Raw genomic sequence first — 22,719 nt, forward strand, 5'->3', positions numbered from 1 at the left:
TGTCTGGCTCTATCTTATTCTATGCTACTTTTCCCCTGGTGAGGTCGAGATATGGGAGGGGTTGATAACCTTCCTATGCACGGTGATTACTGCTTACGCAGCAGACCGGCAAATCCACAAATTCATTCGCAAAGACTTCAGAATGAACAAGCGAGGGGTGATTGTGCAAGCAGAAGGTGTTGATAACTTGGAAATGGTCAATACTGAGTTGCTGGTTTTAGATGATGTCCATGAAGATATCAAACAAGAATACATTTCAACTCTTAAGGAGCTTAGGCAACAACACCCCCATACGGACATAGACGTTCTTGAAAAAATGGCCCACGAGATCCTTCTTAATAAAGGACCCAAGTCACGAGCTTTCTATCGGATTCAAGCAACGAGAAAGCTTATGGGAAGTGGAGATCTAATGCGGCGAATCTCAGAGAGAGCCCAAGGCGACTTGAGTGAAGTTAACGCAGAGTTGCAGCGAGAAAGTGGAGTTAACGAATTCACGCAGAGCGGATCAAGAGTTTATTTTGATCCCAGCAAGTATACGGTTTTGGAGAGCTGTGGCCAATTCTGCACAACCTGCCGGGAGTTTGGGATCGCCCATGCTTGCGACAGTGATCATCCTAGATGATGACCATGGTGGATTATTCAAGTTCGAGGCTCAGAACCACGAGTTGGTTGAAAGTGTCGGAACTTTCAACCAACAATGCCAAAGAGAAAATTGGGATTTATATGTATCAAACCCTTTTGGTATCCCAAAGGACAAATGTTTTTTAAACTAAACGCTATTCTGGTTTTTTAAGAATCTGTCAATTTCAATTCTTTCAATTTCAATTCTTTCAATTTACGTCTTTGGACCTTATTTGGTTTGGAGAGAGCTATATCAAATTTTTCTTAGTTCTTGATTTTTATGCCATTTTGCCCAGGTATTGCAAGATGACGTCTAGAAACGCTAAATGACGTCTTGTTTAGGTCGTTTTTTAGATGCACAATTCATAGGACGTAAATGCCATTCGAATAATATATGTTTTTAACATCTATTTAAAGCCATCTAGTTGGAGTCAGTGGAGAAGATGTCTTTTTTAAAAGGTCTTCTTATATGTATATATTTTTAACGTTTCTGTTGACTCTATAAAACTCGTTACTTTTATATAGTTGAAACGTTATTTTGGCTGCGATATTTAAACGTAATTTTAAAGTCGTCATAAGATCGATTGTCATCGCCACTCTGACTCGAAAGTGCGATTAAGGAAGAAGAAAATAACATAACTAGAAAAATAATAAAACCACTTTGACTACCTGGAATGGGAACAACATGGCTTTAAGAGTCTAAACGAAAAACAACTACTCGCATTATCTGGAGAAAGTAGAACTATAAATTAACCAAGTGAAGAAAAAAAATACGTGGGTTTGATAAAATAATAAACATACCTCAATTGCCTGAAACAATAATACATTTTTCAATGCATAGAAGTACAAGAAGAAAGTGCTTTTATTGCCTGATTAAAAAGGCAAAGATATAATGCATTTCTTTAGTAATAATTTCAAATAGTTAAAGTCTAAAGATATTTGAATTTCATCCTAGAAAATCAGAAGAAATACAGAGAAATCAGGAGAAATACATATATATTCCAGTACATTCCAGTACAGATATTTCCAATACAATTATTTGCCCGGGATATACGTATTTTTTTCAAATGTCTATAAATGATTAAAAAATGACCTGTGACAAGTGACGTGCCACCAATTTGAATATTTCATTAAAACGTAGTAATTATTTTCATTTACATAATATGGATAATTTTATTTTCTTTATTTTTTAACATAATTAAGTCCCATTGAAATTTTAATTTATAGTAATATGTAAAAATTAATAATAAAAATTTATATTTATCGTTTTTAACGTATGTGTACACGTATGTTATGTAGGATGACATGAATAAAGTATTATGTTTTATGCATTGAATTACATAATAATTTTTTATCTTTAATATTGTCAACAACTAGAGAAAAACCTATGACTCTCCCTCTATTTTCAGATACCATTGGAATTTATGACGTAATTGGTTAATGCAGCTATTTAATGTGTAAGGGGGTGAAAAGAGTCATTATCTATTACTACACCTGTGTAACTTGGATTGCTATAAATAAAAGATTTTTCTAATATAATTATGTAGACTTTTTTACCCCCATTTCCTAAACTAAAAGATTTCCGTAACAGAGATATACTCCTGAATACTTATTATTAATAGAATGTATAAACTGCCGCAAACACACTTTTTATTATTTGCCTATGAACTAAATCAAGCGGAACACATGTTCCCTGACCAAAACAAAAACCAAATTAAAGCGACAGACGTTTCAGTTCTGTTAATAGGTAATTTATCGGCAAAGCACGTTTGTGTTCCGGTGACGTTGGACGCTTTAAACTTCTTGAATTATTTATTTTAAATAGCCGTTCTTTGCAATACATACTTTCAACCTTTAATAGTCGCAATATAATTTTAAAGGTTAATAAAAAAAATACCTTCATGTATTGATGAAGCACTGTTAGATGTCCCTGGCCTTTGGGTGTATATTCCATTGATTGGGTGAGCTGTATTCTAAAATAAAAGTATTGAAGATATTATATACATACATATAAAAGAAATTAATTATACCTTTGCAATTTGAAGTAAAACTATAGAATGTTTAACGTTATCAAGCATATTCTGAAACAAAAAAGAGTTTTGTAAATATACGGGAGACTTGATTTGTTAAAGATGCTTACATTGGCGTGTTCTAATATAGTTTCTAGTTTGGATTTTTCGTCCTGGTCTGTTAAGGAATCAATTCGGTCTTCCAGTTTCTAAAAGAAAATGGGAGGTTTTCTTTAATTTAAATATTTGCTAATTAATTATTTTTCAATCATACGCACTTCAAATAAACAGACCATTTTTTTGAGATAATCTGAAAATTCTAAATTAAAATAAATTTCTGGGGGATAAAGGTTATACAGGGTGTCCGGAAAAAGGAGGCCAATTCGCCGGTCACATATAGGGTGAACCAAAATAATGCGACTTTCGTTATGTCATTTTTTAAATGGGCGCTCGGTTTTCAATATACAGGGCGTCAAAGTAATAAATATAGAATCGTTTTTTTTAAATAAGTCGAGTGTTTCATAAGATATTAAATTAAAATTTGGTATGAGGGGGTTTTTTGGAACGAGAAATTGAAATCCGGTCACGGATTTGCTATACCTTGCAGAGGGCGCCACCTGCGATATATTGCATGTGTTAAACATACCAAAACTTTTTTGTACCCCTGTATAATAAAGTTCTAGTAAAAAATTCTTATTATCCAATCTTTTCTTGTAAAAAAAGTATTCTTAGTAAATGTCGGCCTGAGAATCCGTTTATTAGATATCTTAATTTTAAAATCTAGCTACTTCTTTCTAAACAAATTGGCTGACCTCCCGGATCCAGGAACTTTTTACGTACTGTCAAAGTAACAAACTTAAATGCTTCTGACGCTCTTTACAAGCTTCTCAATTACTCCTAAAATAAATCTACGTTTTTTAATTACATATTTGTATTTGGTGTGTTTTCTTACAACTTATAAAACCATAATGGCTCATAGACCAAGAAATGTACCCTTTTCCGAAATCGCGGATATGTTTTTGATGTTTGGCAAGTTTTAAATGTTATTGTAAACGGTAAATACCTGTCAATTCTTAACTAGGAAAATATGACTCCAATGCTAGTTTAGCCGCTAGACGCTATACCCAGACATCCCCAAACCGATTTCATCCCAAAATAGAATATTTTTTAAATTTGATTAACTGCCTAAGGGAGACTGGAAGTTTCAGCGAAAGACGGAAGGGTAATTGCGGCGGATCTCGTGCGATGCAATCAGGACAAGGAGAAGAAATTTGAAGAATTGTCGAAGAATCACCAAACATTAGTACTAGGGTTTTGGCTGAACGGGTGGGAAATATTAGGAAAACCGAGACACATCATATTTTATGGAGTCAACAACTTTATCCAATTCATGTTCAAAAAGTACAGGGTCTTTTACACGACGATCCCAAGGCAAGACTTGCCTTTTGTAGATGGTTATGTGAAATGAATAATAGAAATGTGGATTTTATAAAGGCGATTCTGTTTACTGACGAGGCCACGTTCACAAGAAACGGCATGACAAATATCCATAACGCACACATATTGGTTGAACAGAATCCTAGGGCCATAGTTGAGAGACATCATCAAGTGGGCAGGTGTTGTGGATAACTTTCTTTTAGGATCTGTCATTTTACCAGGTAATTTGACTGGTGAATTATTTATGTTGTTTCTACAAGAAATACTGCCCGATTTGCTTGATGATTTACCTCTAAATTTAAGACAAAATCTTTGGTTTCAACTTGATGGTGCTCTGGCTCATTTTGCCAGAAATGTTAGGAACTATTAACATCAAGTATTTTCTAATCGCTGGATTGGTAGGGGTCGAGATGCTCCTGTTCCGTGGCCACCTCGTTCGCCCGACCTTACACCTTTGGATTTTTCAGTCTGGGGATGTATGAAAAATTTTGTGTATATGGTTCCGATTTTAAACGAGGATCATTTAAGGGAAAGAATCCTTGCAGCTGGAGAGTATTTCAGGTTGAAACCAAATATTTTTCAAAGCCTTAGATTTTCATTAATAAAGAGGGCTTGTATGTGTATACAAACAAATGGAGGTCACGTTGAACAAATAATTTAGGGTGAATATTTTATGATTTTGTTATAATAAGTAATTTAGCATTAATTTAGAAACAATAATTTACGTTTATTTTGTTAACTTGTTAAAATGTATCTAGATTTTAAAATTAAGATATCTAATAAACGGATTCTCAGGCCGACATTTACTAAGAATACTTTTTTTACAAGAAAAGATTGGATAATTAGAATTTTTTACTAGAACTTTATTATACAGGTGTACAAAAAAGTTTTGGCATTTTTAACACATGCAATATACCGCAGGTGGCGCCCTCTGCGAGGTATAGCAAATCCGTGAACGGATTTCAATTTCTCGTTTCAAAAAACCTCCTCACACCAAATTTTAATTTAATATCTTATGAAGCACTCGACTTATTAAAAAAAAACGATTTTATATTTCTTATTTTGACGCCCTATATATTGAATACCGAGCGCCCAATTAAAAAATGGCATAACAAAAGTCGCATTATTTTGGTCTACCCTATATGTGGCCGGCGGATTGGCCTCCTTTTTCCGGACACCCTGTATAAAGAAATATCCTCTCTGGGTCCTACAATATCTATATGAATTCATCCTTTGATTAAACAGTAGAGTGTAGAGCAATCATCCACATTATGCAAATCTTTACTGTTATACTAGATGCAATATAATATAAATTAGGAATATATTAGATCTTCAGTCTAAAGGAATTGTTTTATATAAACCTTTTACACCACTACGCTAAATACTTTAGTAAATTTAAGCTATTCTGTCCCCGAATATCATAATCGTGTACAGTACTTCTGAGGATAAAGCTAATATTGGAATGTCAAAGTACTTGTGTAACTTGAGAAATATAAACACATACATTAATTATAAATATACTCTAAAGACATAATCTTATATTTTTAATTGTCCGTTTTTGTAAAGTGTATATTGGTTTTATTAAATACTGTGCTGTTGGCAACCATACCACTTGTCAAATATGAGTATGTTTATTAATTACTTACCAACTGTATTGAATATATCAAAGTGTTTGTTTGCTTTATGCTGACGATTTTAAGTTGTTTAAACAAATATCAAACATAAATAATTGTATTGGTCTACAACACAATCTGGGGTGTGTTTACGTGGCTTACCAGGAATAACACGTGTCTGAATATAAAAAAATGCACGGCTGTTACGGTTACTTAAAAATTAAATTACTTTATTTAGAAATTATAATTCTAATCATCTACAGGAAAAGCTGCTTGCTATTGACTGGAACAAGGATAGCTCTGATGTAAATTTACTGGCAGACTCTATTATTGGGGATATTGAGACGATCTTAGACCAAGTGTGCCCTAAAGTCAAGATTATCCAAAAGCATAAATATGTGGATAAAAAATTGATAACGTCTGACATTAAAAACCTTATGCATGAAAGGGATATTTTATACAAAAGGGCTGTTCTTTATAGGAGTGAGGGTGCCTGGGATGAGTATAAGGCAAAAAGAAATATTATTGTTAATAAAATTAAGAGTAGAGAAGGAAAAATTTAATGCAGAATGCATAGATGAAAATAAAAACAACCCTAAGGAATTATGGAAAAATCTTACGACTCTACTACTAACTCATTTTACCAGAGCCCCTGAACCTAATAAGATCTATTCCGAGTTTAAAAAAATTTCAATGAAAAGAATGAAACAAATTCTAAAAAATCTGAAAAACGTAGGAGTAGGTGAGAGTGGTATATCCAAGGTTGTGCTGTCTGATGTATCTTATGCTGTAGGTGACCGTCTGTTAAATATTATAAACAGTTCTTTAAGCAACGGTATGTTTCCAGAATCCTGGAAACTGTCTACTGTTATTCCTGTTCCAAAAGTACAAAATACCATTAATCACAATGAATTCAGACCCATTAACACCGTACCTGTCTATGAAAAGCTCCTTGAGGTCTGTGTAAAAGAGCAACTTCTTGATTTTTGCAATCAAAATTCAATAATCGTTTCCAATCAATCAGGTTTCCGTCAGAATCACTCTTGTGAATCAGTGGTTGTCGATATTTGTGATAATTTTCTCAGAGCCATTGACAGTGATAACTATGTTTTAGCCGTATTTTTAGACTTTAAAAGAGCTTTTGAAACCATTGATAGGAATATTTTAATTCAAAAATTAGAAATATTAGGAATTAAGGGTAGAGTCTTAAACTGGTTTAAATCTTATCTATGTAACAGAGTCCAACGTGTTAAGTATGTTAGTTGTCCTTCTGGTGTTCTTGATGTTATGTTTGGTGTACCGCAAGGCACAGTGTTAGGTCCATTATTGTTTTCACTATATATTAATGATATGATAAAAGTAGTCAAAAAATGTAAAATTGCTTTGTTTGCAGATGATACCATGATTTACACAGTTGGTAAAAGTCTTAATGAACTGGTATCTAATATAAACACTGATCTTGCTAACTTATTTAGCTGGCTTTGCCACAATAAACTGAGTTTAAATACCAATAAATCAAAATTCTGTGTCTTTAACAGAAAATCAAGATTGAGCCAGGTAGACATTGACGCTATGGACATTATTGTAGATGGAGAAAAAATTGAACCAAAGAATAATGTTTAATGTTTATCTTTTATTTTTAAATTGAAACATCGTCTGCTACCAGACTATATCTGTGATAAATTGACAACTTTTAGTGATGTTCACAATTATCTTACTCGCAACCGAATAGATTTCCAAGTTGACAGATGTAATACAACTCAGTTCCTCAAGTTAATATTATATAGGGGCTTAATAGACTTCAATAGGTTACCGGCTAGTCTTAAATCCAGTGGCTCTTGAGAAAATTTGTTCTAGATATTTAGTATTTGTCTTTTTTATCTTTATTCTGTGTTATGAATTTTATATTTTGTGTGATATCATTATACGTTTTGTTTTATTTATTATTTTTATTGGTTTAAATTATTTTATGTCATTTTAAGTTTTATTTATTATTTATTTTGCCTTAATTTTATTGTGTGTTTGTGTTCTGATTTTTTAAATTTTAGCCCATTTTATATTTTAAAATTTTATTTTCATAACTCATGTTTTATTATTTATTCTTTTACGTTTAGCTTAAGATTTTATTTATATGATTTTATTTTTACATTGTATATGTTGCTTTTTCTTACCTTTTTTTTATATTCCCACTCATATGTGAATGCATAATCTTAAACATGTTTATTTGTCAACAATACTCGTACCTCATATCAGCACTATTATTGTAATGTTATCCTTATTTTTTGGTTTGTTTTGGTTTTTAATTTTAGTTTATTGCTTTTTAATATTATATTAAATGAATTACTATGTATTTTATTTTTATGTAGCAGATTTTGCTAAATAAAGATTATTATTATTATTATTATTATTATTCAGGATTACAGCATTGGGGACGACTTTATCAAAAGAAAAAGTGAAATAAAAGATTTGCGGATTAACTTCGAGGCGAATCTAAAGTTTAATCATCAGTATAATTATATAACTAGTGAAGCTTATAAAGGTCTAGGCTTTGTCATTCATAACAATAAGAACTTTAAAACCAATACAATTATAACATATAACACACTTGTTAAGACTCATGTTGAGTATACATCTATGTATCTATGTATTGCAAGAGTAAACTCTTGACCTTTCTAGCTCTAATTATTTCATAATTTATTTCCTTTGCCCTAAAAGAGAGAAATATAGTTACTATATATTATTTGAGTTGTTGCTGAGAATTTTCTTGAGCGTAAAAACATTTTCAGGCACTTCAACTTTTAATTCTTGAAAAATCTTCTTCAGATCTGACATTTCATCTCGAAACTCTCCCAGTCCCACCACTACCAAATTATTTTATCTGTATTCATTTAATCATTAAACATTTGATCCTTTTGATCTCGCAAGATTTTCCTGTAAGTCTTTTGTTTGAGACTTCAGTTTATCCTGTTCTTCTTTTAACTGTATAATTTGAGTTAGAGATTTTTGTATTTCGTCTGTTGTATTAAGTTAAAAATCAATGATTTTTCCAGATCTTCAAATTTCTCTTGCAACATTTTTAAAAAGTCATTATTGGTTAGGTTTGGTTAACCTCGACAACTTGATTTTGTTTTTTATTTTGGTTCCGTGTTGACGCAGCACTTCGCTTTTCATTACCTTGATTTCTCTGTGTAGGTTCCTTATCTCTAACTTCAAAAACGGATAAATTCAATCACGTAGCTGAAAACTCATTGATTTTTTTCAGCAGTACAGGATACACAAATCCATTATATCTTAGAAGATTTCTCCCTCTTACTTTAATTTTCTGAAGTTTTTTGATAGATACGTACATTTTTGATGCACTCATCTTTGACACCCTCCACTGCATTGAACTCTATACGATGTTTTTCCTAATTTGTCCAGGCAAACATTAAGTTTAGACACTTAAATAGCGTTACCGTAAAAAATTGTCTTGTGTAATTCGATACAATTACATCGAAAAACCATCATTCCTTTGTTATTTGAAAAATGGACTTTTTCACACTGTTTCATTTCTAAATTAGCCTCTGGGTGTTCCTAGGAAAATAGATTTTTCTCATGAAGCTTTCCCAGTTAAAATGAAAAAAATATAATTTTATTGCCGTTCTTTATGGTATCTCACACTGAGATGGAGATCTAAGAATGAAAATTTAAGTTTTCTACATTTTTTACATATCACCGTTTAATTTCTAAATTACTAGCTGGATCATCTAAAGATTTATTTTTATTTTTAATTAATCCAATTACAATGAAAAAACATAATTTCACAGCCATTCTTTCATTTGAATATTTGTTAATTGACCACTGTTACATTTCTAAGCTACTAATATGGACCGTCTGAAAAGTGTATTTTTCTTGCATAGATCACCCAATTACAATGAAAAAATATTATTTAATTACCATTCTTTATAATACCTTAGACTAAAATGGGGACATAGGAATGACAATCGAACTTTTCTTCTTTTTTCCACATCATCTTTTTATTAAAAAAAAAATAAATTACTGCCTAGATAAACACTGGGTTTTTCTTGAGTGGTTTGACTAATCCCAATGACTTCTAAAATAATTTTTTGGCCACCAATCCTGCCCTCTCTTAGCCTCTAGATGGTCGCATCCCGCCACGTAACTCATTTTAAATATTGTTAACGGATTTATGCTAATCACCTTGGCAATATTCGACCTATCATAGACTAATTAAATCAGTGACGTTTTTTTTTGAAAATGGCACACACAAAATTTGTGTTATTCTAAACAAATATCTACGTCGTGCCATTAACCTTTACCTTAAAAACAAATTAAAAGAAACCCGAATAATATATGAGCTGTTACGTCACTTCGGTATATCGAAATATTTGTACGGCTCATTTTTTTTTTGGTACGTCATCTGTTTGAAATCTAATATTTGAATATGTATGCCTTTGCTAATTTATAACCGCTTTAATTTTTCATGTTAAAACGGTAGGCATAGTTTAAAAATATTAATCGTATTTTGTGTTTTTACAAGGTGTCCCAGACCTATTTAGACATTAAGTATCTTGTAACAAAAATAATTGTTTGGAAATACTACGTTTCTTGGTAATACACCAGACATCACATCAATCTCGCAAGAATTTATTTTTTTGGTTTTTGAATTTTTTATGAGTAAAATGGGTAGACAAGTTATTCTAGAGAATTGCAAGGTCTTCCTTTAAGAAATGTAATTTTTCAACTATAATTTCAGCGTGAAAAATGTGAATATCAACAGAAACAATTTAAATTTTAAATATAAATACACATTCTTATGCTGAGTATGTATATGCAGCAGTCTATATAATACCAACTTCTCACGATTTTGTACATAACAATTAACATTTTCTAAATCGCGATTAATGATGAGCATATACATGCTTTTTAAGCTGATAATACTGTAAGCGCGAAATCCTGTCATGGACTAATTAAAAATGAATTATGATTGTTTTATATCTCATTATGAAAACGAATATTTTTTTTTACAGTTTCGCCTTACTTTCGGAGATATCCAGAAATAAATTTATATCCACACATTTACTTCTTGAGTAAAAAGAGAACATTTTACGCCTTTGTTATTTATTGTATTTAGTAAATATAGAGGTGCAAACAGACTAAAGTCCAGCAAAGTATCTACAGACGAATTTACGTTTATCTAAGAAAGTGAAATTATAGTTTCATTAATAAATAAATGTATATCCATACTTGATTAGGGGAATCTTTGGGTAGTTTTTATCATCATTTTTAATAATTAAGAGATAAGAGAATATAAGAGATAGTCTTTTCTAAATTTACAATTCATATAAATAGTAAGCTGCAACAAAATAAATAACATATATATAGGTATATATATATACTTTATATTTTAATTGTAAAAATGGCATTTCTGTTGAAATAAATACATATGATACAATTAAGGTATTTTTTGTTTCCAACTTTCTTTGTACCCTACTAAGATTAAAAAGGAATAAGACTTTTTAACAGCATAAGCATGTAAAAAAAATGTATAAGCAAACTGGCTTCTCTATAAGCAATCTGGCTTCAAGGTATTAAAATTAGCAAAATCAAGCTTAAAACCTAGCTTGAATTTTGCTAATTTTAATATCTTGAAGCCAGATCTCTAATAAAGCAGTGCAATAAGAAATATGTTGTAACAGCTGAAAGTTTTCTAAAGGAAAACAATAAATTCCTCTGGGAATTTGCAAGATCTCAGTGGCATAAGGGCACATCCACTGTGGCACCTATTTCTAATCTATCTATAATGTGAATACTAGTAATGTATGCTCCAACTATTGTCTTATAATGATTATTCATTTAAATTCAACTCAGCATCTAATCTGGAAGTAAGTCCCATTAATGCTAAGTCAGCAATAAATTAGATGTCAATAAAGAAGCAGAACACTTTCTACTCTTTATCAAGCGCTGCACCTGATTTTTATTCATAAAATTATTGGAATGAGGAAAGTTCTGGGAAAGTTAGAAGTTGTCACTTGTCTATCCAATCTTTAAATTTAGTAGTAACTAGAATCTAGTCTCTAATTAACGTCCAATTGGCATTTTCCATTTCAACACTTGTTGAACAGAGTGCTGAAGGATTTTTAACAAATGTTTTGCAGGACGTTTAGCTAATACTAATCTTTGCGTAATACGTAAATGATTGCTTTTCACAAAATGTAACGATTTTACTAACTTTACATTGATAGTTCAAAGTAAAAAAGAACTTATTATACATTATTGACACATTACATAGAACATAATATAACATAATATAACAACACAACAACACCGAAAACCAAATGCAATCAATTCTTTGCTGTATCCTTTCTATGGTTGACTCACTGTGTTCACTGATCAGCATACTACATTAGCTACTGGCCAGATGCTGTAGCAAATAGGCAATGAAAGGGTGACCAATGAACACATTTGCGCATTTCTTCAGCGAGTGATGTTCAAGGTATAGGGAAGGATGAAGCAAATCTTAAAGATAGAGAGGTATTAAAAACTATAGTGATTCCCAGTAATTTTCCCAATGTCAATTTTCTCGTAGTATAGTTATCGCGAACAGAATTTTTCTTGAAGAGAATGTCGCCCGAACTTTTTTAAATTACTTGGGGGAGTCAATAAAAATAAAAGTTTTTTTTTTAAACGCAAATGGTTGGATGGAAGTACTGAATAACCCAACCCAACCGTGAATAAATCTTATTACTGGATAAAATACTATTACTCCAGAAAAATAGTTGTTCGGGAAAAATAATATTAGGTAAAACGGTTTCGAGAAAAAAGTACTCAGGAAAATGATCGTTCGAGAAATTGAGTGTTCGGGAAATAAGTAGTTGTTTAGTAAAATGGCTGTGGGACAATAGTTTTCCGGAAAATGGCCACTAGAAAATATTACAATTCGGGAAACGGCATTTGGGAAAATGGGCCGGAATGACTAGAGTAGACCAATTGGAGGAAAAAAATTCCGTCCTTAAGAACGCAGTTGTGGAACTTGACAATTTTTTTTATTTTTTCGGTTTAATGAGATCACCGGCAAATTAGATCAAGTACTTCTTAAATTTTGTGACAGGAGATCTTGATAATTATAGATTTGCTGAACATAAGCCTAATCATATTAGACCCAATTTGATTTAATTTGTCAGGGTCGGAAAAAATAAAATTTAATTAAAAGGCACTACAGCTAGTGTAGCTCATAATTTAACTCATTGGGAATGAAAGGAATAAAATCCTGTATGGATTTGTCAAAATAGCCAAGGATAAAAAGTTTCCAGCTAAAATTTATAAAAGTAAATTAATAAAAACTATTGAAAAGAAACTTTCCTGGAACCAGTAGTCATCATTGAAGTGTCAAAATTCCGAGAAGCCATTTATACTGATTTTAGCAAAGCTTTCGACAAAGTAAACGATTCTGTTCTTCTCTCTCGCCTGTCTAAACTAGGAATTTCGTCTCTTTTGTTATCCTGGATTGATTCTTACTTAATCAATCATGTGTAACAAGTTAAAATAGGGAGTTATGTATCTAACCGCTTTCTGGTCATTTCAGAAATTCTTCAGAGATCACATCATGACCCGCTTCTTTTTAGTCTAGTTATCATTGATCTTGGTCATTTGCTGATGTTCTGAAGGTGTACAGACAGATTGTCTTTCCAAATAATTGATTAAAATTTCTTCCTGGTGTCAAATAAACTGACATGGTGCTTAATGTCAGCAAGTGCTGCTTTATTGGATTTAGCAAATGAAGAGACCATCAGACTGTTCAATTAACAATGCCATCTTAAACCAGGGTGAATTGATGAAAGGCTTTCTATCTAAGGGTCTATTTGGATCCTAAGCTTAGTTTTATACCTCACTTTGATGTTATCATTTCTAAAACAAACAGACTTCTGAGATTTGTGAGGAGATCATGTAAGGACTTACATCTATTTCTGCTTTAAAATCTTTATATATTTTCTCGTTTAGGTCTAATCTTATACCACTTAACATCATGCTATGCAATCAGAAATCTTGTTCCTGTCTCCAATAAATATTAATTTAAGTAAACTAATTTTTACATTAAAAAGCTTACGATACGGTTTGGCGAGAAGCACCACTCTATAAAATGAACAGAATCCACCATGGCCCGATTATAATCAAAATAAAAGCATGTTTTTTAAAAACAGGAAAATAATAGTTAAAATTGAATATAAAATATTAGATGAACAAAACATTAATCACGGTGTACCTCAGGCAAGCTTTACCAGCAACATTTTCCAATATATTTATGTTCCAACAACAAATAACAATGAAATTGCACTAATTGCAGACGATTTTCAAGTGTACAGCAGATCTATTAAACAAGAAATCTCAACCACAAGAATCCAAAATCACAAAAATCAATCCTAGATAATAGAAGATAAAGACGAATTTAAATACCTAGGAGTAACACTAGACTGGAAAATGTTTAATAAACACTGCAATGAAGTCAACAAAAAAGCACACAGAACTACATATATCAAGCAAGACTTGGCAGAAACATGAAAATAAGACTAGCTAACATCTACCTAAGACCTACTATTGGTTATCCATACCCAATATCATCACTTACAAAAACCCACATTAACAGACTCTGTGCTAGCAACAGAATAATTGTTACGATTGTGTTAATAAGGTTTACGTCTAGCTAAATCCAGACCAATTGAGTACGTTCTTACAGAAAGAGCAACAGCATTAACTATCAAAATTACAGACAAGAAAACCTCACCTTTGTGAGGAAACATATCATAATTAATGAATTTCTTGGAAGTTGAAACCATCAAAAGAGAGGTGAACTGAGTAGCTTTAAACCCATTGGTCTATTATGTTTACAAATTTTTTTTTAAAGAGTTGTATATTTAGACTTAAGATTAGTTATACAATTAAGATCGATTTAAATAATAAATGTTTAAACAAATGCAAGGCAAATACAAATAGTAGTAATTAAATTTATAAAACACTAAATAAATAAAATAAATGTAAACGTTGATATCTAAATAAAATAAAAAAAAAAATTAGTTTCTAAGGATCTGGAATGCCCAGTTATTTTAAATAGTAAAAGAAATTTTTGTGACCTAAAAAAGGTTAAATCAATCGATGTTTATTCTTTAACTTGTCCGAAAGTCAATAAAACATAAAACCATGAATTTTTAAAATGCCTATTAACAAATAATTTATTTATAGATAAATCAAGCTGGTTATAAATAAAATATGATCCTGAGGTTAATCTTTTGCAAACAAAGCGGACATTTCAAAAACAGATTTTTTTCAAACAATTGACAATTTTAAAAATAGTTCACAAAAACCCTTATCATATAAAACAAATATGTGCATTAAAAACAGTATCCTCAGGCTGGATCGTTATATTTTTTTTGTAGATAAGCAGCTATAGAACATTTATATAATATAAAATTTGAAAACTCATTAGTACTTACCTTCGTTTGGTCTATCATGAGCTGAAGATAAGCGTCCGCCTCGGTGACCTTGTTATCGAAATCCTTAATAGTCGGCGATACATGACCTGGATCCCATTTTGTCTGAAATAAAACCCAAGTTATCTTTTAAATTTAACGGATTTATTCCCACTTACTCGATTAGCATGCCTAATAATAGTGTCCTCCAGAGCCTGAACCCACTTATGTCTTTCTTCGGCATCTCTAGCTTGAAAATGAAACGTTTTATGATCCACAGTTATCGTGAAGGTGCTATCATCTTCATCGTCTATCCCTATAACCGCCCCTTTTAACCGTACGCACCCTCGACGCACTCCTCTCATCATTTTTTCTTTAGACTGTAATATAATATTTAATTTAAATACTTGTAGACTATATGCCCTTTAAAAGTACATAGGGGCATTAGAGCTGAAAACCCGACCAATCGACTCCGCTTTGGTCGATTATTCATTCAAAAGTCCATTAAGCTCTTATTCTGACTCACTTTTATGTGGAATAATTAATTCAAGTCAAGAATTGCATGCAATTCGGTTTAAGCCTTAGAGCTAAATTGTATCGATTCGTTAGGTATAGAGTTTATAAGGAAAATAGAAACCGTCAACGTGGTTTAGGAGTTAATTGTTTGATGTTAGAATTACTAGACATAAGCAAATGGTAAATTAAGGAGTACTTTATCATTTGTGGGCTCTGTATAATACTTTATATAACATTTACATAATATTCAGCATTTAATGTTTTAAGGTACTGATTTATACATTATATGTTAGGTATACATAGAAATTTGACATACAGTTGTAATAAGTATGAAAAATTGTTGCAATTTCATAATTGTAAATAATATTTATAGGGTATATTGCATTTTAATATCCTGAAAGGGGTATTAAAATGCAATATCCTTACAATGGTCTTTACCATAAAATGTTTTGTGATATTTAACTAAAAACAAATGTTGGGTCACAGGTAACAAAAAAAAAAATATACATAAATGTAATATAAAGCAAAATTAATCACACAACATCAAAAGTTTTAAATTAACATGCCGGAACTGATAATTACAAGTAAAAACAGATCGAATAAATATATAATCACAGAGTCTTCTGCATCTAAACCCCTTATCCGTATTTATGTATGTATCCAAGATCTAACTCCTAAGAGAAGATTATTAAAGGCTTTCTTGGCAAAGTAAACAAAAGACTTTTTTACCAAAGTACTCCTAGGAATCATTAATCGAATATTATTTACTTTGACAACTGAATTGCAAAACTTCTTCTACTAGGCAAACACTTTTAAGCAAATACAAGCATAAGAGTTTAAATATTTTGTGAGATGAAAATGTATTTATAAGACTACCTAAAAGACATTTAAGAGTCCGTTTCTGTAGAATAAATATTGAAGAAAAACTGGTGGTATTACAGTAACCCCAGAATGCTATTGCATAAGCAACCTGAGACTCAACTAAGAAGTAAACAGATCTCAGTACAAGTGGCTCTAAATAATCGGAAAGCATAACAACTAGAAGACAACTTTATCAAAAGATCCCTGGATGTATTCCTCAAATTTTAGATTATCATCAATTGTAAAGGCCAGGAAAGTAAGTCAGTATTAATCATTTATTCTAGTACCTCAACACTACTTCCATGCTAAACGATCGTATAACAAGTATATTAAGCAAAAGGTCTATAATATCTCCTCCGATCTTATAAATCAAAAACAGCAGGGACCAAGGATGGAGCCCTGAGGTACTCAACTGCCTACGACCACATACTTAAGTAAGACTTTAACTATTTGAAAGCTACACCTCTAAGCCTATAAACAACTCAAGCTTTTAGAGCAACACATTATGATCGACACCGTCGAATGTCATTGAATTTCGACAAGTCACAGAAAATTATTGCTGAAAGGAGGTTTTCACTTGTACCTTAATAAATATCTTCTATACAATACAATACAATACAATCGCTTTATTGTCGAAAAATTATAAATTTTGTAGACAAAGCTAATATAAATAAATAAATAAACACATACAAGTAAACACATGAGTACACAAAAAACAAAAACACAAGACATTTAGATTTTATACAAAATAGGTAACCTATTGTACATGGTCAAATTACTTATGTTACTAAATGTTTATAAAGTCAGAAGTTGATATTAAAAAGAATATAAAACAATACAAAAATGTAAATTAGGTAAAAGAAGTATACAAAATAAGTTGAAGTTAAATTACGACTATTATCACAATTAAAAAAGTCTTCTACTGTGTATAAAGCCTTTTCCAATAGTAAAGCTTGGCGAAAACAGGAAAACGTTGTCATAGATTTAGTCGTAAAAGGAAGATGATTGTGCATTTTTTGCTCTATAGAGTATAAGAAGTTTTTACTAATTCCGACCGTGGGGTTGGCAGATGAATATCATGCTCTGCTTTTTTAAGTGGATAGTTATGAGAAGGCCTCTTTGGAAATTCTGACACATGCTTTCGGATTAAGCAAACAGATTCAAATATAAACAGTGAAGCAAGAGTTAATATTCTATGTTTTTTAAAGTATTCTTGGCAGTGAGCTGTACTGTCAAGTCCCAGTAAATAGCGTATCACTCTCTTTTACAACTTGAATACGCGCTCAAATTGAGTGGCATAGCATGAACCCCAGAATGGAATGACGTAACGAAGAAGTGACTCAAAAAGGGCAAAATAAACTGATTTAGATGTTAAAAAGCTTAATTCTTTGGAAATAGATCTTATGGCAAAACATGCTGAGCTTAACTTTGTGGATAAGGTGTCGATATGAGATTCCCATTTTAGAGAGCTGTCTAAAATTAGTCCCAAGAACTTGACAGATTCAACAATATCCATGCTGGTTTTTTTGTAGAGAATAAGGTTGAATGGTACTTTTATATGATACAACCTTGGTTTTAGAGATATAAATAATAGAGAAAAATATAATAGAGAAAATAGCGTCAGATGTCGCTTTTTTTGCTTTGAAAGCCAAATTGAGAACTGGAAAGGATTTCATTTGCAGTGATGAATGTAAAAACCTCTATTCTTCACAGGCCACTCTATTCGCTTGCCTAGGGAAGGAGGAAAAATTGCACGAAAATTTGCTGGAGTATCAGAGACACTCTCTTTATATAGAGCCACAACCAAAGCTAAGTTAAGAATGCTGGGAAATTCACCTCTCTCAAAAGAGACATTTATGTTTGATGCCCAGTATTGCTAAGGTGAAGAAGCATCCTAATCGATACGTCATCATATAAGGGATTCTTTAATTTCAAGAATATCTATACTACCGCCAAGAAAAATGAATTAGGGACTCTCTTGCCTATCAAATAACCGAGAGGATTTGGTCTAGGATTGAGCTGAGAAGATAGAGCAATAAAGCTCATTTAAAGCTCATTTGCGGACGATGACTCATTTTTCCTCTTATCTTATTGATAATGGACATGGACTTTAAAAACAAAATTGCTAATTATTAAAATTAGCACAGTATTATTACAGTAAATCTTGTTGGCGTGAACAGAAAGTATTTCCACCAAGATTCTTTTTCAGATAATGTAGGCATCTTATGTTCCTAGCTGAAGCTCTGATCCCCTGGTCAGCCAGCCTTACCAACATTCAAGTGATTTTCTCAACTGTACATGTATGGGAAGTTTAAATGGTAAAAGTCTAATACTAAAAAATTTCTTTTTCAAAATTTTATATCCAACATTTAAATATCTTGTGGTGACCAAAATGGACTATATTCTGCTATGATGGCATATTCTATTATGGATCCCTATCATAGAATATGCTTTTTAAACATTTATCCCCCTGATGATGGACACTGCTTCGTCCGAAACATGTTGGAAATTTTAAGCTTTATGTAGAATAAACGGTTGGAGGAAGACTGTGTGTTTTTCATTTTACCTTAACCTATGACTCCACTGCAAGTACGGACTATTTCTTCACTATTAAGAGATCCTTTGAAGTGCAACTAATAAATCCCAATAGCTTCATCACTTTATTCTCAGTAAAATGTATGTATACTGTTCCCTCAATGTCAAAACCACGAATGTGGAAATTTTTGAATTTTTCCGCTATATGCCAAAACAACGAATGTGCTCTCTTAAAGTAACTAAATAGAAAAATTAAAAATCAATATAAATTTAATTTAATTTTAATTGCAACTCGAACAGCGACCAATCTTAATTATACATCAGCACTCACAACAAAAAGGGTGTATTTTTAGTGCTCGTTCCAATATTAAATAGGGTTTCCTCAAAACTACAAATTTGCACATTCGCGGTTTTGGCATTGGATGAACAATATGGTAAACAAATCCAAGATCAATGTTTAATATGAATTCTTTATCGTGACCTCAGTTTATAAGTTTGCTTATTTCTTATTTTTTGTTGGATATAGGTCAAAGAAAACTACTTTAGACGATCAATTGTATATTTTGTCGACGTTTTGATCATCCTCAGTACTCTGACAGATACATAAAAAGCAAATAAAAACATTAAGTTAAAACTCGTTGAACCAGTTTTATATAATTGAATCACATTAAATAAAATTAATTATTTTGAAAATTTATTATAAAACTTAACCAAACTGTAAAAAAAACTAACACTGCATACAATCTCTAAACCTTCCAAATTTTGAAATTAAAAGGTCCCAATAGATAATATTAGGAAGATTCTATCAAGATCAAAAACTTGTATATACACTTACATATATTGTAGATCGTCCTCGTCAATAAGATTAACTGTAATGTCATAATCAATATAAGCAATTCATAGATGCACGAAAGGATTTATGAATTATCTAGATCTATCCAGAGTTTTTTAATTTTAATTTTTTTTTTTTGGTTATGTTATAACCATCTGTGTTGGGAGATGAATTTGGACAATCGTTTCAAGCAGCCAATCCACTTATCAATTCTTTATAAGAGAAAAAACAAAACATAGATAAGGTTTGTTGTTGTAAATATTACTTTCTTGGATAAATGTACCTGGGGACTCACATAGTGTGTAGATCTTAGGCTATGTACGAGGTGTTTTTAGATTAGACTTTTATGTTGGTAATTAGGTTAAAATAAGCATTACTTAGATTGTCAACGTCCTGTTTTTTATCAATGCTACTTGGGTGTTTTTTAATTTCAATCATTTCACTTAAGAGTCTTTAAAATTTTGCTGTCTAGATAGAATATTTGTGTTTTTTTAATTTAATGAATGTTGACATATTTCGAAGTGCTCAGCAAGAGCGATTAACTTACAAATTAAAAAAAAAAACATTGTATAGTTTACAATATTCATAACATCATTAAAAAAAGAATGTAATATTACTATGTTAAATTTTATTATATTTATGACAATAATATTTTTCACACCTAATTGATTCTCGGTCATTGGTGGCAAAAAAACTATTAATTTCTTATCACCATTATACCTATATCACAAATTTATTTTTTAGTATATACATTACTAACTAACGAAAGTTTCATTAAACTATTAAGTCAAGTCAAAGTCAAAAATAGCTTTATTGTTACGTAACATCATCTGTTGTTAACAAAGCATTATATAAAACCTTAAAGATAGTTGACAACATAATCTTTTACAAAAATATAAAAATTTTAACAATTCTTACATACATAGAATATAGAACACACTTAAACAAAGGGTAGTAAGAATTCACATTACGCTGCGCAAAACTCTTCACTGTCAAAAAATTGTATTTAAAAACTCGTCTAGAGAATAAAATGCTTTAGCAAGCAAAAGTTTCTTTATATTTTTCCTAAAACGTTTTTCACAATTTATTAGCCTTATATAAAGGGGGAGGTGGTTAAAAAGCCTTCTGCCCCCGTACACAAAAGAGGACTTAATCTGCTCACTTTTTGGGATAGGTAGAGGTAAAGAGAAGGTTGTTCGGAGATTGTAACCCGAGGAGGGGGGGCCAAGCTGATTACGATATTTTTTGTGGATAAGACAAACAGTCTCAAAAATAAAAAGACATAGCAATGTCAGGATAGAATGTTTTAAAAATAATGGCATACAGGGGCTACAAAAGGGAGCTGCACACATGTAGCGTATGGCTCTTTTTTGCAAAATAAATAGAGAGCTGAACAAATACTGAGAGCACACACCCCAAAACACAATACCGTATCTCAAATGAAACTCAATAAGAGCATGGTAGGCAATCTTGGCCACATCAAGTCTCACAGAGTGTGTTATTACTCTAATAGCATAACAGTTGGATGATAACTTCCCTATTAAAGAGGAGATATGATTTTCAAATTTTAATTGCTTATCAATCGTCAGACCCAAAAATTTGCATGTTTCAGAAGGACTTATTGTTTCATTTTGCAAAGTGACAGTTCCAAGGTTACATTTAAAAGTTAAAATATTAGTTTTAGAAATATTAAAAGTTAATCTATTAGATTCACACCATGACTTTACAAGAATTAAATCTTCATCAATGATATTCCTTAATCTCTTGGTGTCAGTGTCATGCCAAAGTTGTTGTTTATGTTGTATCATCCGCAAAGATAGCAAATTTGCCCCTAACTGGAATTTGAGAGATATCATTGACATATAGCAGGAACAATATTGGTCCAAGAATAGAACCCTGGGGTACACCAGCATCCATATCCAGACGGGATGACATATCATTGTCAAAGAATACCCTTTGTGTTCTTCCAGACAGGTAAGAACGAAACCAGTCGAGAGCAACTCCTCTGAATCCATAGGTTTCTAGCTTCTGCAGCAGTATTCTTTGACTCACACAGTCAAACACCTTAGATAAGTCACAGAACACCGCCGCCGCACTCTCCCCAGCGTTCAACCCCATGTACAGACTCTCCAAAAAATTGAAAATAGCATCAGATGTACCCAGTTTCATCCGGAATCCAAATTGCTGATGGTTAAGAACATTATGCCGTTTCAGAAATTCCATCATCCTAGTTTTACCAATCTTTCTACAAGCTTGCCAAGTGTGGGAAGCAGGGCTATGGGTCTGAAATTTGATGGGTCATCATAGTTTCCACCCTTAAATAATGGTATAATCAGTCCTTGAGTGAATGTGGAAAGGACCCACTTGAAAGTGAAACATTTAACACCTCAGCCAAAGAATCAAGGGTTGGTAGCGGTAGCGCTGTTAGGACCTTTAGTGACAGCCCATCCGATCCAGAGGAGTTCTTATTTTTCATAGAGAATAGAGCTTCCATTATTTCACTAGAATCTGTTGGTCTAAAGAAAAATGTTTCAGGCACCTTAATGTTGTCTAAGTATGAGCGCGGATCTCTAACACACTAAGGAAATAATATTGATAGACCCAAAGCAACACCCTGGAAAAAATGATTGAGTGTTTCGGCCGACACCGTGCTATTAGAAACAGAAGGGTTCCCACGTTCGCCTCGTAAGTCATTAACAATTTTCCAAGACTCTCTAGACTTATTTCTTGATTGGTTTATTTTACTTGAGTAGTATAAGTTTTTTGCCAATTTCACTGGATCGCGGTAAATTTTGCGATATCTATTAAAGTAGGATATGAATTTGGAGTTG

At 31.8% G+C, this 22,719-nt stretch overlaps 1 protein-coding gene across 4 annotated transcripts in view; it reads right to left on the minus strand.

The window, feature by feature from the left end:
- The window catches only part of LOC126742850 (oxysterol-binding protein-related protein 9), a 67,686-nt gene that overhangs the window by 32,949 nt on the left and 12,018 nt on the right, over window positions 1-22,719 (minus strand). For all 4 annotated transcript variants that reach the window (XM_050449663.1, XM_050449661.1, XM_050449662.1 and 1 more), the window contains exons 2-6: window positions 15,324-15,524; window positions 15,169-15,270; window positions 2,762-2,839; window positions 2,652-2,702; window positions 2,519-2,594 (exon numbers count right to left, since the gene is read on the minus strand). In XM_050449663.1, coding sequence (XP_050305620.1) covers window positions 2,519-2,594; window positions 2,652-2,702; window positions 2,762-2,839; window positions 15,169-15,270; window positions 15,324-15,524 — 508 coding nt within the window. The remainder of the gene's footprint in view (window positions 1-2,518; window positions 2,595-2,651; window positions 2,703-2,761; window positions 2,840-15,168; window positions 15,271-15,323; window positions 15,525-22,719) is intronic.

This window comes from Anthonomus grandis, chromosome 12, assembly GCF_022605725.1.
Source record: "Anthonomus grandis grandis chromosome 12, icAntGran1.3, whole genome shotgun sequence".
Taxonomy (NCBI): Eukaryota; Metazoa; Arthropoda; class Insecta; order Coleoptera; family Curculionidae; genus Anthonomus; species Anthonomus grandis.